The sequence below is a fragment of the Gekko japonicus genome, unplaced genomic scaffold (assembly GCF_001447785.1).
Source record: "Gekko japonicus isolate JY-2015 unplaced genomic scaffold, Gekko_japonicus_V1.1 scaffold24, whole genome shotgun sequence".
Lineage (NCBI taxonomy): Eukaryota > Metazoa > Chordata > Lepidosauria > Squamata > Gekkonidae > Gekko > Gekko japonicus.
Window position 1 is genome coordinate 2,574,418 of NW_015164665.1, and position 19,900 is coordinate 2,594,317.

Sequence of the window (19,900 nt, forward strand, 5' to 3'; positions counted from 1 at the left end):
GATGTCACGAACCTCTGTCCATAGTTCTTCAGGCACTCTATCTATCAAATCCAGACCCTTGAATCTATTCTTCACCTCTACTGTATATTCATCAGGGATGCGATCTAGGTCAAACCTGAATGGCCTCGTGGTTTTCCCGATTTTCTTCAGTTTAAGTCTGAATTTTGCAATGAGTAGCTCATGATCTGAACCACAGTCAGCTCCAGGTCTTGTTTTTACTGACTGGATAGAGCTTCTCCATCTTTGACTGCAAATTATATAGTCAATCTGATTTCGGTGTTGTCCATCTGGTGATGTCCATGTGTAGAGTCGCCTCTTAGGTTGTTGGAAAAGGGGGCTCATGGAAAGTTATAGCCTGAATCAAAAAGGGTGATAACAAGGGACACTTCTAGATAATGAACTTGTTATCTTCCCTTTTCAGAGGCTCCTGGGAGAAGACTCAGCTTCTGCAAACCCAGACTAACACTTGCTCTTCTCCAGCAAAAGAGCTGTTTTTTTACTGGTTTCTAGAAGGTAATTGATAAAGGAGTGATTTGCGCAGGGAAGCACGTTCCAAAGCTCACAGGGAGGTGAGCATCCCACACAACCTAAGGGGTCCTAGAGTTGTGAAAGGAAAGAAGAAATCCAGGCTTTCTCTGGCTGGTTCCTATCTGGCCTCAAGGAAAGGACCGGTGTGCTGTCACAAGAGTCTGCATAACTGGACTGAGGGGGGATGCCTCCCTGCCTTTCTTCCTTCTGCATTGTGTTTGTCATCTTCAAGGGAGACCTTATTTTACAGTGTTGTTGTTCTTGTTTAAAATTTGTTTGTTTTTGCAGTATGTTAGATAAACTACACTTTGCTGCCCAGTGTTGCTAAACTGAAGGCAACTCTTCCCAGGGGGGCTGGAAGAAGTTTCTAGAAGTCTTCAAGTTCTCAAGATGCCATCCTTTCTATGGGCAACAGAACCTTCACAGTAAGTCCAATATTTCTTTCACTATCACATTTAATTTTTAGTTTACATTCTTGTAAATGAAAGCTGAGATCCTAAGTCTTTTATTACAAGTCTCAGATGAGCTATAATCCACAGAGTCTGTGTGGTCCTGCAATACACTGTGTTCACTCCTAACGAACAGTCCTCGGCTGGTCTTTCTAGTGTTCATTCCTCATGCACACAGGTTGCTGTGTACTGAATACAAACAACGTATCTGTCAAAAGTTATCTTTCTTTGGTTTGGTGAATTACCTGATAGTCACTTCGACAGCATTTTATAAAGTTTGCAAAGCAAAAGCTATATGAACTATTGTGTTAACTATTTGCTCATCTTTCAGGAAGCGAGGCTGAATGCCTGCCCCTTATCACACAGTCAGTTCCCAAAGGTAAATTCAACACTTTTTCTGTAGGATCCCAACAGGTTTGAGAAGAAGTGTTATTTTGAGATATGTTTCAAAACTTTGCATCTCATGGAAGCAGCTCACTTCAAATGGTTTGCAGTCGCATTCACAAAATGAATCCCATGTTCACATAGGATCCGTTTGCCTGGTTTTTTCAGTCTCAAAAGCAGTAGTGTGTGTGTGTGTATATGTGTGTGTGTGGTTTCTCTGTGTGAATATGTGGGCCCCCGTATGAAAAATATTTGTAAGTGGCAGTGGGAAATTCCTGGGATTTTCCATGTATGGACTTTTCCCAGGGACGTGGGTAATAGAATCCTTTTGTTGTTGCTGCTGTTGTTTTTAAATACCAGTCAGTAAGAGGCAGCCTCTTTGGAAGCCCCATTACTGTGTTGCAACTAGCAGAATCGGAAGATTTCTGGCAGGCAAAAACAAAACAAAACAAAACCCCGTTTCTAGAGCCAGGCAGCTGTCGAGCAGGTTGTTTTTTTTGTTTTTCCAAATGACTAACTCTCTGCTAGCCAGAAGGAGAAAACCCCCATTCGTAACCGGCGCAGCAAGGCCAAACTCCCTCGGCCCGTTTCAGCGGCCTCCGAAGGCGCCCGGCCACCTCGCCTTCGCCCGGGGGTGTGGCCCGGCTTCGGGGTTTTCCAGCGCCGTCCCTTAAAGGGGCAGCCGTCCGCCAAGGGACACGCAAAGTTGGCTCGGCTGGGCAGAGGGAGGAGGGGAGGCCGGAGGAGCGCGGAAGAAGCGACGCGGCGGCTCCCCTCGGAGACAGGCGCAGTTTCGGCAGCGGGGCGCAGTCGCAGCCCGACCGTGACCATCCCTTGCCGTGCGTATTTCTGCTTCCGACTTCTACCGTTTGGCTTCTCGGGTGGTCCTCTTGAGCCCCCCGGCTTCGCTCCCCGCGGCAGGGCGCGCGGGCCTCCCTCGAATCTCGAGCGAGTCTGTCGAGACGCCCGGCCACGCGTGGGCCGCTTCCCGCGCGCATCCTGCAGGGGGCCTGGGCTGCGCGCGGCTGACTCCTTCTCCCCACTTGTACGCGCGCGCCGGTGGGGCCCGAGACACGCAACGAGGCTTTCTGTCGTGCCGCCTCCGCTGGTCCTTCTTGGGGACAAAACGAAGAGCGCAGGAAGCTGTGAAAACGTAGGGTGTCGGGCACTAGCAGCATACCGTCCCTGGAGGAAAAACTGGGGGCAGTTCCCCGTAGCTGGCACGTCGCAGGTTTCTGCAGGTGCTGCGTAACTTGGAAGGATGCACCTGCTCTCTTCCATAAGAGCCTTTTTACAGGATGGCTGTTAGGGTTGTTCAGATGCCCGTTTCCCTTTACTACTGCACTGAACTAACACTGTAAGGGAGAAGCGGCAACCCCTTCCCCAAGGCAGCATTTAGGGTAGCGGGGTGGTTCTGCACTGTTGTTATCTGGATGCAGTCATAAAGGTAAGCAGATGCTGATTTCTTCTACACTGCCCAGCTCTCCTAAGGTTAGTATATAGTTCCTGGCGTTGATTTCATTTTTAAGAGAAGTAATAGGCCACTTTCCCAGTAAATGTTTGCAAAGCAGTGTATAATAAAACTGTAAAAATTAAGGCTCAAAAACAGTACAACAAAGAGTGAAGCAAAAGAAGCAAAATGAACCAGAAACAAATCAGTGTGAGCAAATGATGTAGAGGCTGAAACTTCCACAGATGACGAAAACAGAAATGAGAGCTTGAACTTGGCACCCAAATGAAACAAACTTGGATCTATCGAGATATGTCTGGGGATGATTGTTAAGTCTGTCAGGTAACTCTGTCAGGTAACTCTGAAAAGGTCAGGTTACCAAATGCTTGATCTCAGTCACTGATCTCAGGACCTTTCTTTACCCTGTACATTTTGCTGCCAGTACTGGAAAAATGCAGGTTTTCCATCTTTTTGTGACTTATGTATTCACTTTCTGCGACAAGTGGGTTTTTTTTTTGTTCTTGTTGTTCCAGTAGTGGAGCGGAGCCCATGATTTCCTGCATTGGCCTCACCAACTAGCCACAGAAACAACAAGGAAATGGAAAAACAAAACAAAACCCTAACAATTGGGAAACATCAGTGGTTATTACCAAACTGCTGGAACTATGCAAACACTTTTGCACATGAAAACATCCTTGTATGTTGCACATTAGGTATAACTGCTGTGAGTACCAACCCTTGTGTGATGGCAGTCAGACCCCAGTTGCATGTGAAGCAGAAGGTGGGGTGCAATGCAAAGTGCAAAAGGAATGTTGAACCCTCCCGCTGCTCACCAGTTCCATACTCCGAGGCCATATTTTCCTTACCTAATCACTGATACCAGAAGTGAGCTTGAGTGGGATAGATGAGGCCTTTTCTGCCTAGACTGGCCCAGTGTCATTCAGTGAATTTCACGGGGTGAAGGAGATTTAAAGCAGGGGTCCTGAGTTGGCATGTGACATTCCAACCCCTTATACCATACTATTTCCACAAATGTCAGGATGCAACCATGACTGCTTACTTTGTGGTTGCCCTTCTGAAACTTCTCTCATAGCTGATCAAAGCGTATGGAGAGCAGGTCATCCTCAGATTCCAGCCAGTACTACTACTTGTCTTCCTCTTCCTTTGTAATGTATTAAGAGCCAGTGTGTTATAGTGGTTAACATGGTGGACCTAGAAGTCCTGGATACAAATCCCTTGCTGGCTTTCAGCTTGACCTACCTCACAGGATTGCTGTGGGGACAAATTGATTGGATCCAGCTGGCTTTTTTACTCAGTCTCACCTATATTGGCAAGCTAATCGAGAGGGCCGTGGCAGTCCAGTTACAGAGCTTTTTGGATGACACTTCCACTTTAGACCCCCTTCCAGTCCAGCTTTCGCCCAGGACATGGGACAAAGGCAGCACTGGTCACCCTCACAGATAGCCTCCGGAGGCATCTGGATCAAGGTGGATTGGCAGTGCTGCTGCTGTTGGACCTGTCGGCAGTGTTTGACACGGTCAACCATCAGCTACTGATCCACTGCCTCGATGACACTGGAATTCAGGAGCTTGCCTTGCAATGGCTTACTTCAGGATTGGAGACAAAGGGTGGCAGTAGGGGAACAGCTGTCCCGAAGGCATCTACTGACATGTGGAGTGTCTCAAGGGGCAGTGCTGTCCCTGATGCTATTTAAAATCTATATGCTCCCCCTTGTCCAGATTGCCTGGAGGCATGGGCTGGGGTGTCACCAGTATGCGGATGACACCAGCTCTATCTGTTGTTGGGTGGCCGGTTTGACTCCACACCGGAAGATCTGGACCAGGCGTTACAAGCCGTGGCTGGTTGGCTTAGACTGAATGGACTGAAATTAAATCCGATGAAGACAGAGGTCCTGTGCCTGAGTTGGGGTGGCCCGAGGGCAGGGATTCCACTCCCAACCTTTGATGGGGCGCAGTTGGTGCCAGCGCCGGAAGCTAGGAGCTTGGGAGTGCTCTTGGATGCCTCCTTAACAATGGAGGCACAGATAGCAGCCACTGCTAGGCAGTTGGTTCCCTTCCTCGAACACAGCGACTTGGCAACAGTGATCCACACGATGGTCACCTTGAGATTAGATTACTGTAATGCTCTCTGCATGGGGTTGCTCTTGTCCCAAATCCGGAAGCTACAGCTAGTGCAAAATGCTGCGGCCAGGCTGTTGATGGGTCTCTCTACGTGGGAGCACATCCAGCCTGTACTGAAAGCATTGCACTGGCTGCCAATAGCATACCGGCTTCAAAGTGCTGGTTTTGACCTTTAAAGCCCTTTATGGTCAGGATCCGGCATACCTAAGGGACCACCTTTCCCCACATTCTCCCCAGAGAGCACTGCATTCAGAATCCCAAAATCGATTGGCCCTCCCGGACCCCGAAGACGCCAGGCTGGCCGTAACTACAGCCAGGGCCTTCTCAGTGGCGGCTCCATACTGGTGAAATGAGCTCCTGGAAGAGATCAGGGCCCTGCGGGACCTTTTATAATTCCACAGGGCCCGCAAGACGGAGCACTGCCACCAGGCTTTCAACTTAGGAGCCGCACCAAATATCTGAGGAGTGACCTTGTGCCCTGGTCATACCTCCTATAGCCTGTGCCCACCGCACAAATAAGCTGAACAAACTGAGCTGGTGGGAGAATACCATCATGATTGTTATCGTCACCTAAGCAGCACTGTTAATTTGAAACCTGCTGTTCTCGCACTTTATCAGATCATTTTCCAGCACTTTAGGATAATTGACAATTGAATTCTTTATGATTGTCTTATGATTGGTTTTAATTGTATTTATATATGTAATTTTACGTACGTTGCCCTGAGCCTGCCTCAATGGGAAGGGTGGTGTATAAATCGAATTAATAAATAATCATATATATAAAATTCTCCTAACGTGTTGGCCATTTCCAGCTCTCCCATTGGCTGTGCTGTCTGCTCCATCAGCCATTGGCCCATCAACCTCCACTCAAGAGTAATTTCGTGCCATTGGGTGGGGGCTGGGTCTGCTCCTCTTCCCCGCCCACTGCCGTCTCAGCCAGTGTTCCCTGTCAGAATAACTGCCAAAACGGCTGTCTCTCCTGACAAAGACACTTCTCCTGCTTGGCTCCTGTGCAGACTAACTTTTCCCTCAGTGGCTGTTGTTAGGCAACCGAGCTTGGTTCTGTCAGTAAAAAGGCAAAGCAGGAGACCCTTTCCAGGCCTTTGTGGGTAACTCATTGGGGCCAGTCCTGCCTAAGGTTGCCAGCTCCAGGTTGGGAAATTCCTGGAGAGTTTGTGGTGGAGTCTACGGAAGCCAGGGGAGAGGCCTCAGCTGAATAGAATGCCATAGAGCCCACCCTCCAAAGCAGTAATTTTCTCCAGGGGGAGAGAGAGATCAGTTGTCTGGAGTTCAGTTGTGATACCAAGTCCAAACCATAGCCAGTGTGGCAGAGCAGTTAACACTTCAGAGCAGGATCTGCCAGACCCAGGTTATTGCTGTGGAAGCTGAGTAGGTGATTTTGGACCAGTCACAGACTTTCAGCCTAACCTACCTCACAGGGTTGTTGTGCAGATCAAAAAGGGGAAAGGAGAATGATGTAAGCTGCTTTGGTCCCCACTGCAGAGAAAGACTATACTTTTCCTCCTGGGAAACCATTGTTACCAATCTACAGGTGAGGACTGGAGATCACTCAGAATTACAACTGCTTTCCAGATGTCAGAGATCAGTTCCCCCGGAGAAAATGGTGGACTCTGTGTCCACCCTATGACTGCCCATATGACATAGCAGTCAGGGCTTCAGAGTAGGGTAGAGGCTGCAGGTGTGTGTGGGGGGGAATGGAAAGCTGAAGTCAGAGGGGCAGATAATGGTAGGTTGATGGTTGGCTGGGAAGGAGATAGGGTTGCCAACTCCAGGTTTGGAAATTTCTGGAGATTTGAGGGGTGGAGCCTGGAGAGGGTGAAGTTTGAGGAGGGTGGGACCTCAGACAGGTACAATGCCATAGACTCCACCCTCCAAATGAGCCATTTCTTCCTGGGGAACCATTGTTGCCAATCTCCAGGTGAGGGCTGAAGATCACTCAGAATTACAACTGCTCTTCGGGGGGAGAGATGGAAAGGTGATGTCAGAGGGGCAGATAATGGTAGGTTGATGGTTGGCTGGGAAGGAGATAGGGTTGCCAACTCCAGGTTTGGAAATTTCTGGAGATTTGAGGGGTGGAGCCTGGAGAGGGTGAAGTTTGAGGAGGGTGGGACCTCAGACAGGTACAGTGCCATAGACACACCAGCCCTCCAAACCAGCCATTTCCTCCTGGGGAACCACTGCTGCCAATCTCCAGGTGAGGGCTGGAGATCATTCAGAATTACAGCTGCTCTTCAGATGACAGGGATCAGTTCCCTTGGAGAAAACGGTGGGCTCTGTGTCATTATACACTGTTGAGGTCACCACAGCAAATTGACACTGAGTGTCCAAGGCCAGGGCACCCGCCCAGAGCCTCTTTCTAGAGCTCGCTGTATTTATTTCCACAATGGGCCTTATTCCTAGTAAATAATAAATAATAAATAATTACTGTTCTTACTGCAGCTCTTGTTGTATGTAGCATTTGTACATGAAGGTGATGCTCCATATAGCATTTTTTTTGTGTGGTCAGAGGGCACCTCTCTTTCCTTTTTACTAGCAAAAAAGCTGGTTGGATTTAACCTAATATCTGGAGGAAATAATCATGTGTTGCTTGGAACTTCTTGGATGTAGCATGGGATACAAATGGACAGCTAGATAGATCATCATATTCTAGCATGATTATTGTGTGCCACAGCCTTCACCTGCTTACCACATGTTTAGAGCATCCATAGAGGGTAATTCCCTATAGAGAATACTTATTGCTTCCAAATGGCTACTTCAGCCTACTGTGGCATGAATACAAAAGTGAAGACAATGACAGGAAGCAAACACTTTCCCTTTCATTTGCCAGAAAAGCAGCCAAAGACTGAAACTGCCAAGATAGAAATAGCACAGAGTCATGGAGGGAACGGTAGGATTGGATTTGAGAAACCCAACTTTAAAAGTGGCATTAGCCATGAATTCGTTGAGCAGCCTTTGGCAAAAACAGTGACCACACAGTGGATATAAGAATGAACAAGTAATAAATTCCACCAGGGAACAGAGCTGTCAACATCCACTGTGTGGTCACTGTTTTGCCAAAGGCAAAGACTCACAAATAGGCCATTGATTCACCTGATGAGGGTAATTTGTATTCCTATGAGCCTGTTTGTGAGTTCCACAAACAAAGACCATTTCCACACTGGTTATTTGCCCCAGGTTCAATGCAGCTGGGAAGTATTCCCCTCCCCCCCAAGCATTATGGTGCATTCATGTATCTACCGGGGTTTCCCCAGGGTTCCAGCTTTTCCCCAATCTTTCACAAACCTGCTTTTCTCCAAACTTTTGGGAAAGATTGTAGCAAAGCCTAGATAGCTGCCAAGTGGACAGAAATGTCAGGATTTTCCTGGTCTTGCCTACACAGTGCCCAATCCTGCCCTTGCCACTGGGGGCATCATTCTTTTTAATTAGCAACTAAATATTGTAATATTGCTATAACATGATAACAATAACACATTTTATGTGGATATATGAGGGGAAATGCTTATTATGTTGCCCCCGTCCACTTCCCTCCCTCAGAGGCAAGATTTTTCCTCTTTTTCTTTCCCTTTTGTGACTGAACCAACCTAGTTGTCTGTTTTCTTCTTTCCTGAAGAATTCTGGCTATCCCACCCTGTCACAGTATAATATTTTGGCTGTTTGCTCAGCCCAGGAACCTGAGGGAAGGAATGGGAGCTTCCTTTAACTTATACAACTTAAATGGCATTCAAGAAGTTTTTATATTCCAAATTAACAAAATATTTTATTCAACATAGAGGTAAGGTGAAACAAGGGGTAAAATTTCTGAGGTAACTCAATATAGATAACTCTCAGTTAAAATCAGTACATGCACAGACTTGTTCTTATGTTTCGGGCTAATGAGTGTTTCTTAAGCTATTCAGAGTTACTTAAAATCTTTATGTTGAGAGACTTCTGTTCCAGTGTTTTCCAAACACTCCAGCACACTTTTTTTTAGCATTCTCTGACTTTTGGTTTTCAGAAGGCTGTTACATGCTTTCTAGTACTCAAACCCCTTCTCTTGAAGCACCAGTAGTCATCTTGAGTTTTTAACTGACTCTTAAGGTCTCTAAAGGCAGTTTCTAACCACACCAGATCAGGGATCTCTGTACTCTTCAGAGCTAACTACCTGTTTGACTGGGTAGGGAATTTTCTTCTCTTTCTAGAAGGTCTATCCCCTTTCCTTGGCCCAAATGAGAGTTTCTGTCTAACTACCCACTGGTCCTTGCCAACTTTCCCCAGTTCTCCTGTCTGTCTTAAACTGCTCTCTGTCAGGGCTGAATTCTGAATGAATTCTCCTCTTCAGCATTCAGCTTTAAAGTCTCCCTCTCTGCTCAGATTGCTTGGAGCAGCCTGTCACTCAAGGCTGTCTGTTTCTGTGAAGAATTAACCCTTCACTGTTTATACAGCACTTCCAAGCTTTTAAAAAGTGTAGTCCATGACATTTCTCTATACAACAAAAGGGAATTCAGAGATCTTGATATGCATATTGGTATGATATTCAATTCTGAGTGTAAAGTTTCAGATGCTGTTAAAATAGACTTAATGTATACTGGAGCACGATGGAGGACAGGAGGGCCTGGCATGATGTGGTCCATGGGGTTGCGAAGAGTTGGACTCGACTGTGCGACTGAACAACAACAAATACTAGATAGAGCTTACTCCCTGTGTTTCTTCTAGAGTAATTGACCTGGGCATACCTTTTCAGTAGAAAGAAGCAGGCCAGACCAATGATTCATGCAAAGAGGGCAAGTTGCACTGGAATTGACAGTCCAGTCATAAGGAGATGCAGCATCATTGGCTTCACTTTTCAGTGGAAGCTGATATGAAAGTAGTAAGGTCAGAGCAACTGAGACAAGTGATCTGGAGGCATACAGAAACCTTTATTTTCTTGTAATACTTTGTAAGTTTTCATGTGTCATGCCCTGGCACAATTTTGGAGAATTGCTGGTATAGACATTATCCAGCATAGTATGGCAGTGACTGTGCAGATGGTGGTAATTATGCTGAGTGAAGAAATGCATTTTTCTTCAGAGGTTTCAACTGAGCAAAGCCCTCAGTGTTAGTTTTAAAAAGGTTTTCTCTGTTTTGGCAGAGAATAAGCAGGAAGGGGGAGTAAGGCGAGGCTTTAGAAATGCAAATGGAAGACCTGGCTAGATGTAATGGGATGGTCAAGCTTCTCCTCACTCCAGCTAGAAGGCTGATGCCTAGCAGGGAACGCAGAGTTTGTAGGTTTAAAAGGCAGGCCTGTAATCATCGGGGGCATTGGGAGGCAATGCCCCCCACAGATGAGCGCCGCCCCCTTGGACAAAAAAGTTAATTTAAAAAATGTAAGATGCATATGGCTTTCCAAAATGACCCTGTGCACAGTCAGGAAAGCTTCAGTCTCATTTTCTTTTTTCCAGGTTGAAAAGTAGGGTTTAAAAAAAATGCAAACAAAATTACAAAAAATAAAATAAAATTGCAAAAGTTTATTTATTTATTAAATTTATACCCCACTGTACCCCCCAAAATGGGCTCAGGGCAGCTCACAACATAAAATCAGCAAACAATAAAAACAGTAAAACAATAAATAGCAATAGCAGATCAAACTGAACCCGTGCCTTATAAAGAAATTCCAGTGTCCAGATAGTATCCAGAATAGTAGGGCACTGGGAAAAGGTCATAAACAGCATAGTGGACAGGACAGGGGGCCCAGAATGGATTGAATGCCCACAACCTCAACCAAAGGCCTGGCAGAACAGCTCCATTTTACAGTGCTGATCTCATAGGGCCCTGATCTCAAATGGGAGCATGATCCACCAGGCTGGGGCGAGGGCCAAAAAAGCCCTCGCCTCGGTCAAGGCTAAGTGGATGTCCCTCAGGCCAGGGACCACCTGGAGATGTTGATCAAAAGAGTGTAGAGCACTCTGGGGCTCATATGGGGAGAGGCAGTCCTGCAGTTATGATGGTCCCAGGCCACATAGGACTTTAAAGGTCAAAACCATAACCTTGAATCATAGCCTTGAAATGCAAAAGAGAGAAAGTCGAAGATCACCCCCCACCCACTTACACAGAAAAGCAGCCTGGAATCGAGTCACTCCAATCAAAAGGACTAGAAGACTAGAGGAGGACTAGAGGCCGTAGCAGAGCTGAAGCTGCTGCTTCTGCTGCCACAAGAGGAACAGGAGGCATGGCTGGGGCACCCCCCCCCCATTACCCCACTCCCTACCACCCCAAATTTTCTGACTGGAGATTTCAGGAAGGCCCGTCACCTCAAATGGAGGGCAATCAGATGCTGAAACTCCTTGACAGGAGAAGGAGAAGGCTGTATTTTATGCTGATTCCATTGAGACAGAGGGAGCCTCACCTACGGCCTGCTGAAGATGTCCCCTGAGCAGAGGCTCCAAGGTAATGGAAACCCTTTAGAACCACTGTAACCTTTTAGGTTAAGGAACCTGCCTTAGATTAAGATTCAGTAAGTCATGTACAGAGGGAGGGACAGAGGAATGGCATTTTACACTTTTCTTTTGGATCCCTTGCTCAGTCGTTTTCTATGCTGAGATCACGCATGTGGGCATTTTCTTAATATATTTTTTATAACTTACAGTTCTGGTAATGCTTCGTGATACCACATACTCTGCCACTGACTAACAGGTTTAACTTAGTAGGTGCACTTAGCACTTCCATGGTGCATATGTTGAGTGCCATTTATGATTCGGACATCATGAATGTATTCAGGTATTAACTTTGGTCCATTTGTGACTGTTGTTTGGATGCATGCCGGGAGGGTAAAATCCTGAAAGAACAAAATGTTAACTTGGTGTTTTGCTGAGGCTTGCAGCCTCGGGAAACCTATTAACTGCGCATGTATCAGTTAGCCTAGCTAGAATGAAGAACAATAATAAGCATCCTGTAGCCATATCAGTTATATAGATACAGTTTAGACCTTCATGGTTTAAGAAGAAGAGAAAACCTTACTTGGGAAAGCCCAGCCTAAAAGGTTTTCTGCCAATCAGAGACCTGTTAGGTCAGAGTGCTGATGTTTAATGGAACCAATAATCTTGTTTTATGTGTGTGTCATCTTCTAAAGGTGGTTCTTTGTAAACTGGTAAGATCGGCAGCCACCCACTTGTAGTAGTGGTAGATAACTCAATGAAGATGTTGACTCAGTGTCCCCCCACTGGTTTTTGAATGTGATGGTTTGTAATAGCAGTAGAAAAAGTAAGAGTCCAGTAGCACCTTTAAAGACTAACAAAATTGTGGTAGGGTATGTGCTGTGGTGGCTCAAGTGGTTAAGATGCTGAACTGCAGACTGGAAAGTCAGTAGTTCAGCAGTTCGAGATCCGAGCGCCGCATGACGAAGTGAGCTCCCATCTCTGGTTCCAACTCCTTCCAACCTAGCAGTTTGAAAGCAAGAAATTGCAAGTAGATAAATAGGTACCGCTTTCGTGGGAAGGTAACAGTGTTCCGTGCGCCTTGGCATTTAGTCATGCTGGCCACATGACCACGGAAACGTCTTCAGACAGCACTGGCTCTTCGGCTTGGAAACGGAGATGAGCACTGCAACCCTAGAGTCAGATTCGACTGGCTTTTGAGCAAGGGAAACTTTTACCTTTACATATGTGCTTTTATTACTCACTGCTCATTTCTTCAGACTCATTTCCATTTATTCTTTGCACCCTCCTGAACTGAATCCTCTTGTGCCAAACTGAGACCTAGGTTTTCTGTTTCATTACCAGTGCTGATATCTCTACTCCTACTACCGGTCTGCATATCACACCCAATCCAATCAAGCTGGCAATTGCCATTCAGCATCTGAAATAATCTTTATAAAGTTTATATCTCTGGTACCTTGTGTTACATTTTATGGCACACATGGCGCAGCCTGACAAAGTGACATTTATGTCAGATCTGGCCCTCGTAACAAATGAGTTCAATACCTCTGTGCTAGAGAGTCTTTAGGAAGACAGATCTCTGGAGACAGGAAAAGCTGAGTGGGGAAAGAGATTTGATAACATTCCTTGCAACAGGAAGAGGTATCTTGCAGCTGGATCCATCAGGTTTTTGGTTGTATCTTTGCACGCTCTAGGTTAATAACTAAGGTTTTTGATATCCAGAACATATCAGTCCTTGAATATGTTTGGTGTCTGTCGGAAAAGAAAGTATAGTCCTTAACCCTGGCTGTCTCCACCCACTTTCAATGTAGCAACAGTCAGACTGCGAAGCGTCTGTTGGGGCCCAACATAATTGCTGGGCTCCAATTTACATTTTGAGGGAAAGTGTGTCTCTACTTTATTTTACGTGGAGCTGCGGTGGCTCAAGTGGTTAAGACGCTGAACTGCAGGCTGTGGAAGGTCGGTAGTTCAGCAGTTCGAGACCCGGGTGCCGCATGACGGAGTGAGCTCCCGTCTCTAGTTCCAGCTCCTGCCAACCTAGCAGTTCGAAACCAAGAAATTGCAAGTAGATAAATAGGTACCACTTCGGTGGGAAGGTAACAGCGTTCCATGCGCCTTGGTGTTTAGTCATGCTGGCCACATGACCACGGAAACGTCTTCGGACAGCGCTGGCTCTTCGGCTTTGAAACGGAGATGAGCACTGCAACCCTAGAGTCGGATTCGACTGGCTTTCAAGGAAGGGAACATTTATCTTTACTTTATATATCCTTGATTTAGAACAGTTGGTTTTTTCCCATGGGGGGACTGCTTCAACCACTCCTAAGTTCTTCTTTCAATTTCCATTTCATTTTTAAATGGTAAACCCATCTGCATAAACAAGATTGGGGGGGGCATGCCTTTTAAAATTTCCTTTTGTCCTGTGTGCAGCCCAGAAAGAACATTGGCAAGAAATGTGCACTCTGTACATGTTCATGCTCTTCATTTTGCTGAAATACATTGCAGGACAAAATAAGATGCAAAGAAATGTGGAATGGTTTTTCCATTAAGTTCTTTGGGCCCAGATAGGTTACTCTGGGACTAGAACGATAGCTCCCAGAGTAGAAAGACAGTCCCTAGGAATAGAATCTGTGCTCTGGGACTAGACTGACAGCCCCCAGAGTGGAATTATGGTCCCAGAAATTTAGAACACCCCTGTAAGAAAGCAGCCTGAGTTCATTTTCCTTGAGTTCATATGCCACAGATAAATCATATGAACAGGGAGTTCTGACCCTGGATTTAAGAGTGTTTTAAAAGCATCATTTAGTGTCAAAGTCAATAAGCTCCTTCCTAAATCCCACATGGCTCCACCTCCATAGATAGTGACAATGGCCTGTGATGTCACTGGCTCCTCCCTATGATGTCACTGGGCCTCAGTTCTTTTAAGGACCTAGCATAGCAATGCCTCTGGGCCAGCCCCCCCCCCCCGGAAATTGGAAAGTCTACGCCCTTTTTTGGGATGTCTTCATGTGTATGGAGAGTAGAATCCAAGATGACAGTCTCAATAGTGACACTGCATCCAGTAGTCTTTCCTAAAAATAGCCTGGAAACTTGGTTTGTATTAGAGACTGTATGGACTAAAACCATGTGCAAACTTTACCTGATTCTTTCAATCTTCTCTGGTCAAACATTCATCAGTTGAACTATTTCCAGCACTTTGTACAAAAGGTATTAAATTGTTAACTGTGCAATGAATGGTTTTACTAGTGAATTTTTTCTATTTTACAAAAGAGTTCTAATAAGTAACTATATTATATTTGTGGTTCTTTTAGATAATCATGATTAAGTCCGTCTGGAGCTTTTGGGTCCTCTCTGTCGTTGGAGCAGCAAGTCTTTCTGCACAACACCTTCGTCGATTTTGTGATGCCTCTTATTTCTGCAACTATTCTGCAATGGCTTTAGATGCAATTCCTTCAGGTCTAACAGATGATATTACAGGACTGAACCTGGCCTCCAATGCTATAGAACAAGTTAGCAAGATGGATCTGAAGTTTGCTGTCAATCTCAGAACCCTTCTGCTCCATTCTAACAGAATTCAGACAATTAATGATGATGCCTTTCGCTTCCTTGTAAAGCTGGAGCACTTGGATTTATCAAAGAACAATCTAACTCACTTGTCACCCTCTTGGTTCAGTCACCTTTCTTCCTTACGGCAGTTAAACATAAAAGGTAACAAGTACTCTCATCTAGGGGGAACTCCTCTCTTTTCTGATCTGCAAAAGCTGAGGTTTCTGTACTTGGGAAATGATGCTTACTTTTCTACTCTACGGAAACAAGACTTCGAAGGAATTTCCATTCTTGAAGAACTGGAAATTGAGGCACAGAGCCTTAGGCAATATGAGCAAGGAAGTCTAAAATCTATCGGGCACATAGATCACATTATTTTAAATGTCCACTCCCCTCACACTTTAATTCAGATCACACATGATATTACAAATTCCGTGGTGTGTTTTGAACTGAGAAACATACAATCTCTAAACAGCTCATACTTGAGACAATTTTCACTGGGTTCTGCGGCTGTCCAGAAAGTTATCCTTAGAAATGTTGTACTCTCAGATTATTCTGCTGGTGAGATTGCTCTCATCCTTTCAGGTCTGAGCCAGCTTCATGAGCTGGAGGTGGTGGATAGCAGATTCACTGGTGTTGGGAATTTGAAGGAACTGCAAGGATTGCACTCTGCAGGAACCCTAGAAGTAATTACAGTCCGAAATTTAACAAGTGATTTGTTTTTTTCAGTTACAGATTTTTCTACTGTAAGACATCTTTTAGATAAAATTGTCAGACTTACATTTGAAAATACAAAAGTTTTTATGGTGCCCTGCGAACTTTCAAAATCATTTCATTCTCTGGAGTATCTAGATTTTAGTGTGAATCTACTACAAGACTTAACTATGGACTTCTCCTTTTGCATGAATTCCTTCCCTAAACTAAGAACTTTAAATATTAGTCAGAATACTTTGTCTGATCTAGGTAATGTAGCAACAAGACTAGCTCATCTAGTAAACTTCACAACCTTGGATGCGAGCCGAAACAACTTTAATCGAATGCCGAAATCATGTACATGGCCCCAAAGTTTGAAATTTTTAAACATCTCTGGCTGTAAAATAAACAGCCTTACTACATGCATCCCTCAAAGTCTGGAAGTACTGGATGTTAGCAGTAATAACCTCAATTACTTTAGATTGAGCTTGCCACAACTACGGGAACTTTACATCACAAATAACAAATTAACAACCCTGCCAGATGCTACCTTCATCTCTAGTGTTCAACTCATGGTGGTTAGAGAAAACAAACTGGTGGATTTTTCTGAGGAGCAACTTGGAAAATTTGTACAACTGGAGATGTTGGATGCATGCACCAACAGCTTCAGCTGCTCATGTCAATTTCTCTCTTTTGTTCAGTCTGGGGAAGGAATATCCAAGGTCTTGGTTGGTTGGCCTGAAAACTACATCTGTGACTCTCCATCCACTGTAAAGGGAAAGCAGGTACAAGTTGCCCAGTTATCACTAACTGAATGTCATAGGACATTGGTGGTGTTCCTGATCTGCATTTTGATGCTGGTGATGCTCATGGTGGTGGCAATTCTTTGCTACAAGCTTCATGCCATCTGGTATATGAAAATGACCTGGGCCTGGCTTCAAGCAAAACGCAAGCCTCGACGGGACCTTAATAAAGAAATCTGCTATGATGCTTTTGTTTCCTACAGTGAACATGACTCTGGATGGGTGGAGAATGTAATGGTACAGGAGCTGGAGCAAGCTAATCCCCCATTTAAACTCTGCCTTCATAAAAGGGATTTTATGCCTGGCAAATGGATTGTGGACAATATCATTGACTCCATTGAGAAGAGCTACAAAACTCTGTTTGTGCTGTCCAAACACTTTGTACAGAGTGAATGGTGCAAGTATGAACTGGATTTCTCCCATTTCCGGCTTTTTGATGAGAATAATGATGCTGCGGTTTTGATCCTTCTGGAGCCCATTCAAGAGCAAACCATTCCCAAAAGATTTTGTAAGCTCAGAAGACTAATGAATACCAAAACCTACCTTGAATGGCCAAGAGATGACAATCAACAACAAATATTTTGGTTTAATTTGAGAACAGCACTTAAGTCATAGGGGGAATGAGGGATACTTAGTAAAATTCAAGCACAGAGCCCCTTCCAGTATCTATATGTTCACCTCTGCTGTAAAATATATGATAGAAATAGGGGACTGGTAGTTGAGGGACTGGCCTAGTCCCTGGGTCCAGCTGCCACAATGGCGGCAAAGACCAAAAAATCCTTATTCCCATTGGCTGTTGATTTCAGAAACAAAATGCAGGGTCCTCTCACCAGCGTTAGCTGCAACAAAGGTTATATCTGAATTATCTTGAATGCTTCAGCAGCTCATTTTTGTATATGAGCCCAAACACAGGCAAATGGGAGTGAGTAGCTAAAGTGCATAAATGGTGGAATGCTCTCTCTCCCCCTCTCCCTCTCTGATCCATTTGAACACCAAGGAGAACCTTTTGTATATTTGCTCACAAGGAAGTGGTACAGTGACAGGTGTCCATGCTGATGATGCCTTGGCTCAGTTCGAAATAGAGCCCTAGTTGAAAACTATTTGATGTCCAATATTATCTGCTGTATTATAAAAAGGTTTTCTATATATATTCATATCTTATTTTGACAGCTGATTGACACAGTATTATTTTTCAGAACAATGGCTTTAGGTGTATATTTCTGAATGGTGGTCCTGATCCAGTTATTCTACCGAATGAGTAAAGGTCTCATAAGCACAGATGGAAATGTGGTGCACGTGGGGGGCAACCTATTTTCTCAATTTTCATTTTCTCCAGTAATGCAATTGTGCATTGCTCACAATTCTAGAAAACAGAGTAGTTAATGGCCACATCAGAATCCACTGGTACAGTTGAAGGCAACTAGGTGATGGTCAGAATACTATTAAAGCTCGCTGTATGCTACTGTCACATTGTATAGTATAGTCATATCTCCCTGCATCAGTTAATGCATCAGTTAATACCATTGGCATCAGCACATCCATAACTCAGTTAAGGTAAAGTACCTACATTTGTGCTAGGCTTACAGTATCAGAGGCAAGGTGCACACAACTGGTATTTCTGTTTCTTGTCTATGCATGACAGTACTGCATGCAAAGTATTATGCATTTTCAAATAGTATCCTTTTTGCACTACAGAAATGCCATGGACTGTTTGTTTGTTTGGTTGGTTTTTGTTCAAGGGCTCCTGGAATAGTGTTGTATTACTCTATGGCCAAAGGATAATGACTGATTTTTGATAATTAATTTGCAATAGCAAGATGTATATAATAGATGATTTTAACCAAATTGATCCCTTTCCAGGGCTTATAATTAAATGGCTATTTTTCATATCATACAGTGGATTAGCTACATAAACTTTCAGTGAAATATTGTGGCAATAATAGATACTTGTAACCTGAGTGTATTTGTGTTTACTCAAAGTCGCCCTGAGTTCAGTGGAAATTACTCTCTAGTAAGTATATATAAGAATGCAATCATACTGCCCCTTGTGAAAGGCATACCAGTATCATATTCTTATCCCTTACCTAATGTTAAGAATATATTGGTTTGAATATCTGTAGATAAAAACTTTCTTAGTAAAACATTTCACATCTGATAAACCTTTAAGGCAAATGAATAAATTGGATTACGCAACCTCAAAAGCGTTTTCTTTCAAAGTTATACAATTTCATCATTAATACTGTGCCTGCTGTTACAGGTGATTTCACTCTCAAGTGGGCCCAGACTTTACGTTACGAGATTGCAGAAGATGTCTGGAAGTTTGTTCTATCTCGAGGCTCACTGTTCACTGTTTGTTTGAATTTAAAAGAAAACATCTGTAAACAGGGGTCGTTTCATAGAAAAAGAGCTAGGGGAACTCATTAGCATAACTCATTAGAATATGCCACACACCCTGACATCACCGGAAGTGTGTCATAAGGCCACACACCCTGCCCCCAACGGTCCCGGCCACCGCCGGCGGCCTTGTAGCTCCACTGCCGAGCCCCATGAGGGCCCGGCGGTGGACCTGCAAGGCCGGCGGGAGTGCAAGGAAGACCCGCAAAGGCCCTCCCTGGCCCCAGGCAGGCAGGGGTGGGGAGAGGCAGGGAGGAAGCAACTTACCCTCCCTCTTCTCCTGCCTCCTCCTGGTTGAATGAGGGCCGGAAGCACGGTGGCTGGAAGCAGGGGGCGGGGCTTTGTCATGTGCCCCGCCCCCCATACCTCAACCCGGGGGAACTGTGATCCCCCACGATCCCCCCCGAAATGACCTCTGTCTGTAAATAGGGTTGCCAGCTCTGGGCTGGGAAACACCTAGAGATTTTGGGAGTGGAGCCTGAGGAGGGCAGGAAGGACTTCAGTGGGGTATAAGGCCATAGAGAGTCCACCTTGCAAAGCGGCCATTTTCTCCTGGTGAACTGACCTCTGTTATCTGGAGATTAGTCGTAATCCCAGGAGATCTCCGGCCACCACCTAGAGGTTGGCAGCCCAACCTATAAAATGATTCATCAGGGGTATCTCACACTGAAATTGATTATATTATATTTTATTTTGTGTTTTGTGCTGGTGTAATAGGGTAATAAATGACTTTGACTTTGATTGCAAGGATCTATGGTTTGTGTGCTGGTAACAGCTGGCCTTGTCATAATGTGCTGGCAGATTTTTTTTGCACATGGGGTTATATCCAAGAGTAACCGAGTACTGGGATAAAGGTGCAAGCCTGCTAAGATGCACAAAACTTTATTGTTCACTTATTTAATGTCATTTTCAGGTGATTTACAAATTATATCATTAAATTCAGTTGCAACAGCTAAGTTAAACTTCGCATGGTGCTGGAAATGGAAAGTGTCTCCAAGTGGGCAGACCTGGTTGGAGAGATTGGATGAAACTTACTTGACGGCTAAACTTACCTTTTTGTGAATTGTGAAAATTTTGCATTGTTCCAGCCTAAATGGTGGTTGTT

At 44.8% G+C, this 19,900-nt stretch overlaps 1 protein-coding gene across 1 annotated transcript; it reads left to right on the forward strand.

Annotated features, from left to right (window-relative positions):
• The first annotated feature begins 2,080 nt into the window (after positions 1-2,080).
• TLR2 (toll-like receptor 2) lies at positions 2,081-18,598 on the forward strand. The gene is made up of 2 exons (XM_015409055.1): positions 2,081-2,200; positions 14,671-18,598. The coding sequence occupies exon 2, from the start codon at positions 14,677-14,679 to the stop codon at positions 17,014-17,016; it is 2,340 nt and encodes a 779-aa protein (XP_015264541.1). The 5' UTR covers positions 2,081-2,200; positions 14,671-14,676; the 3' UTR covers positions 17,017-18,598.
• Positions 18,599-19,900: the final 1,302 nt, after the last annotated feature.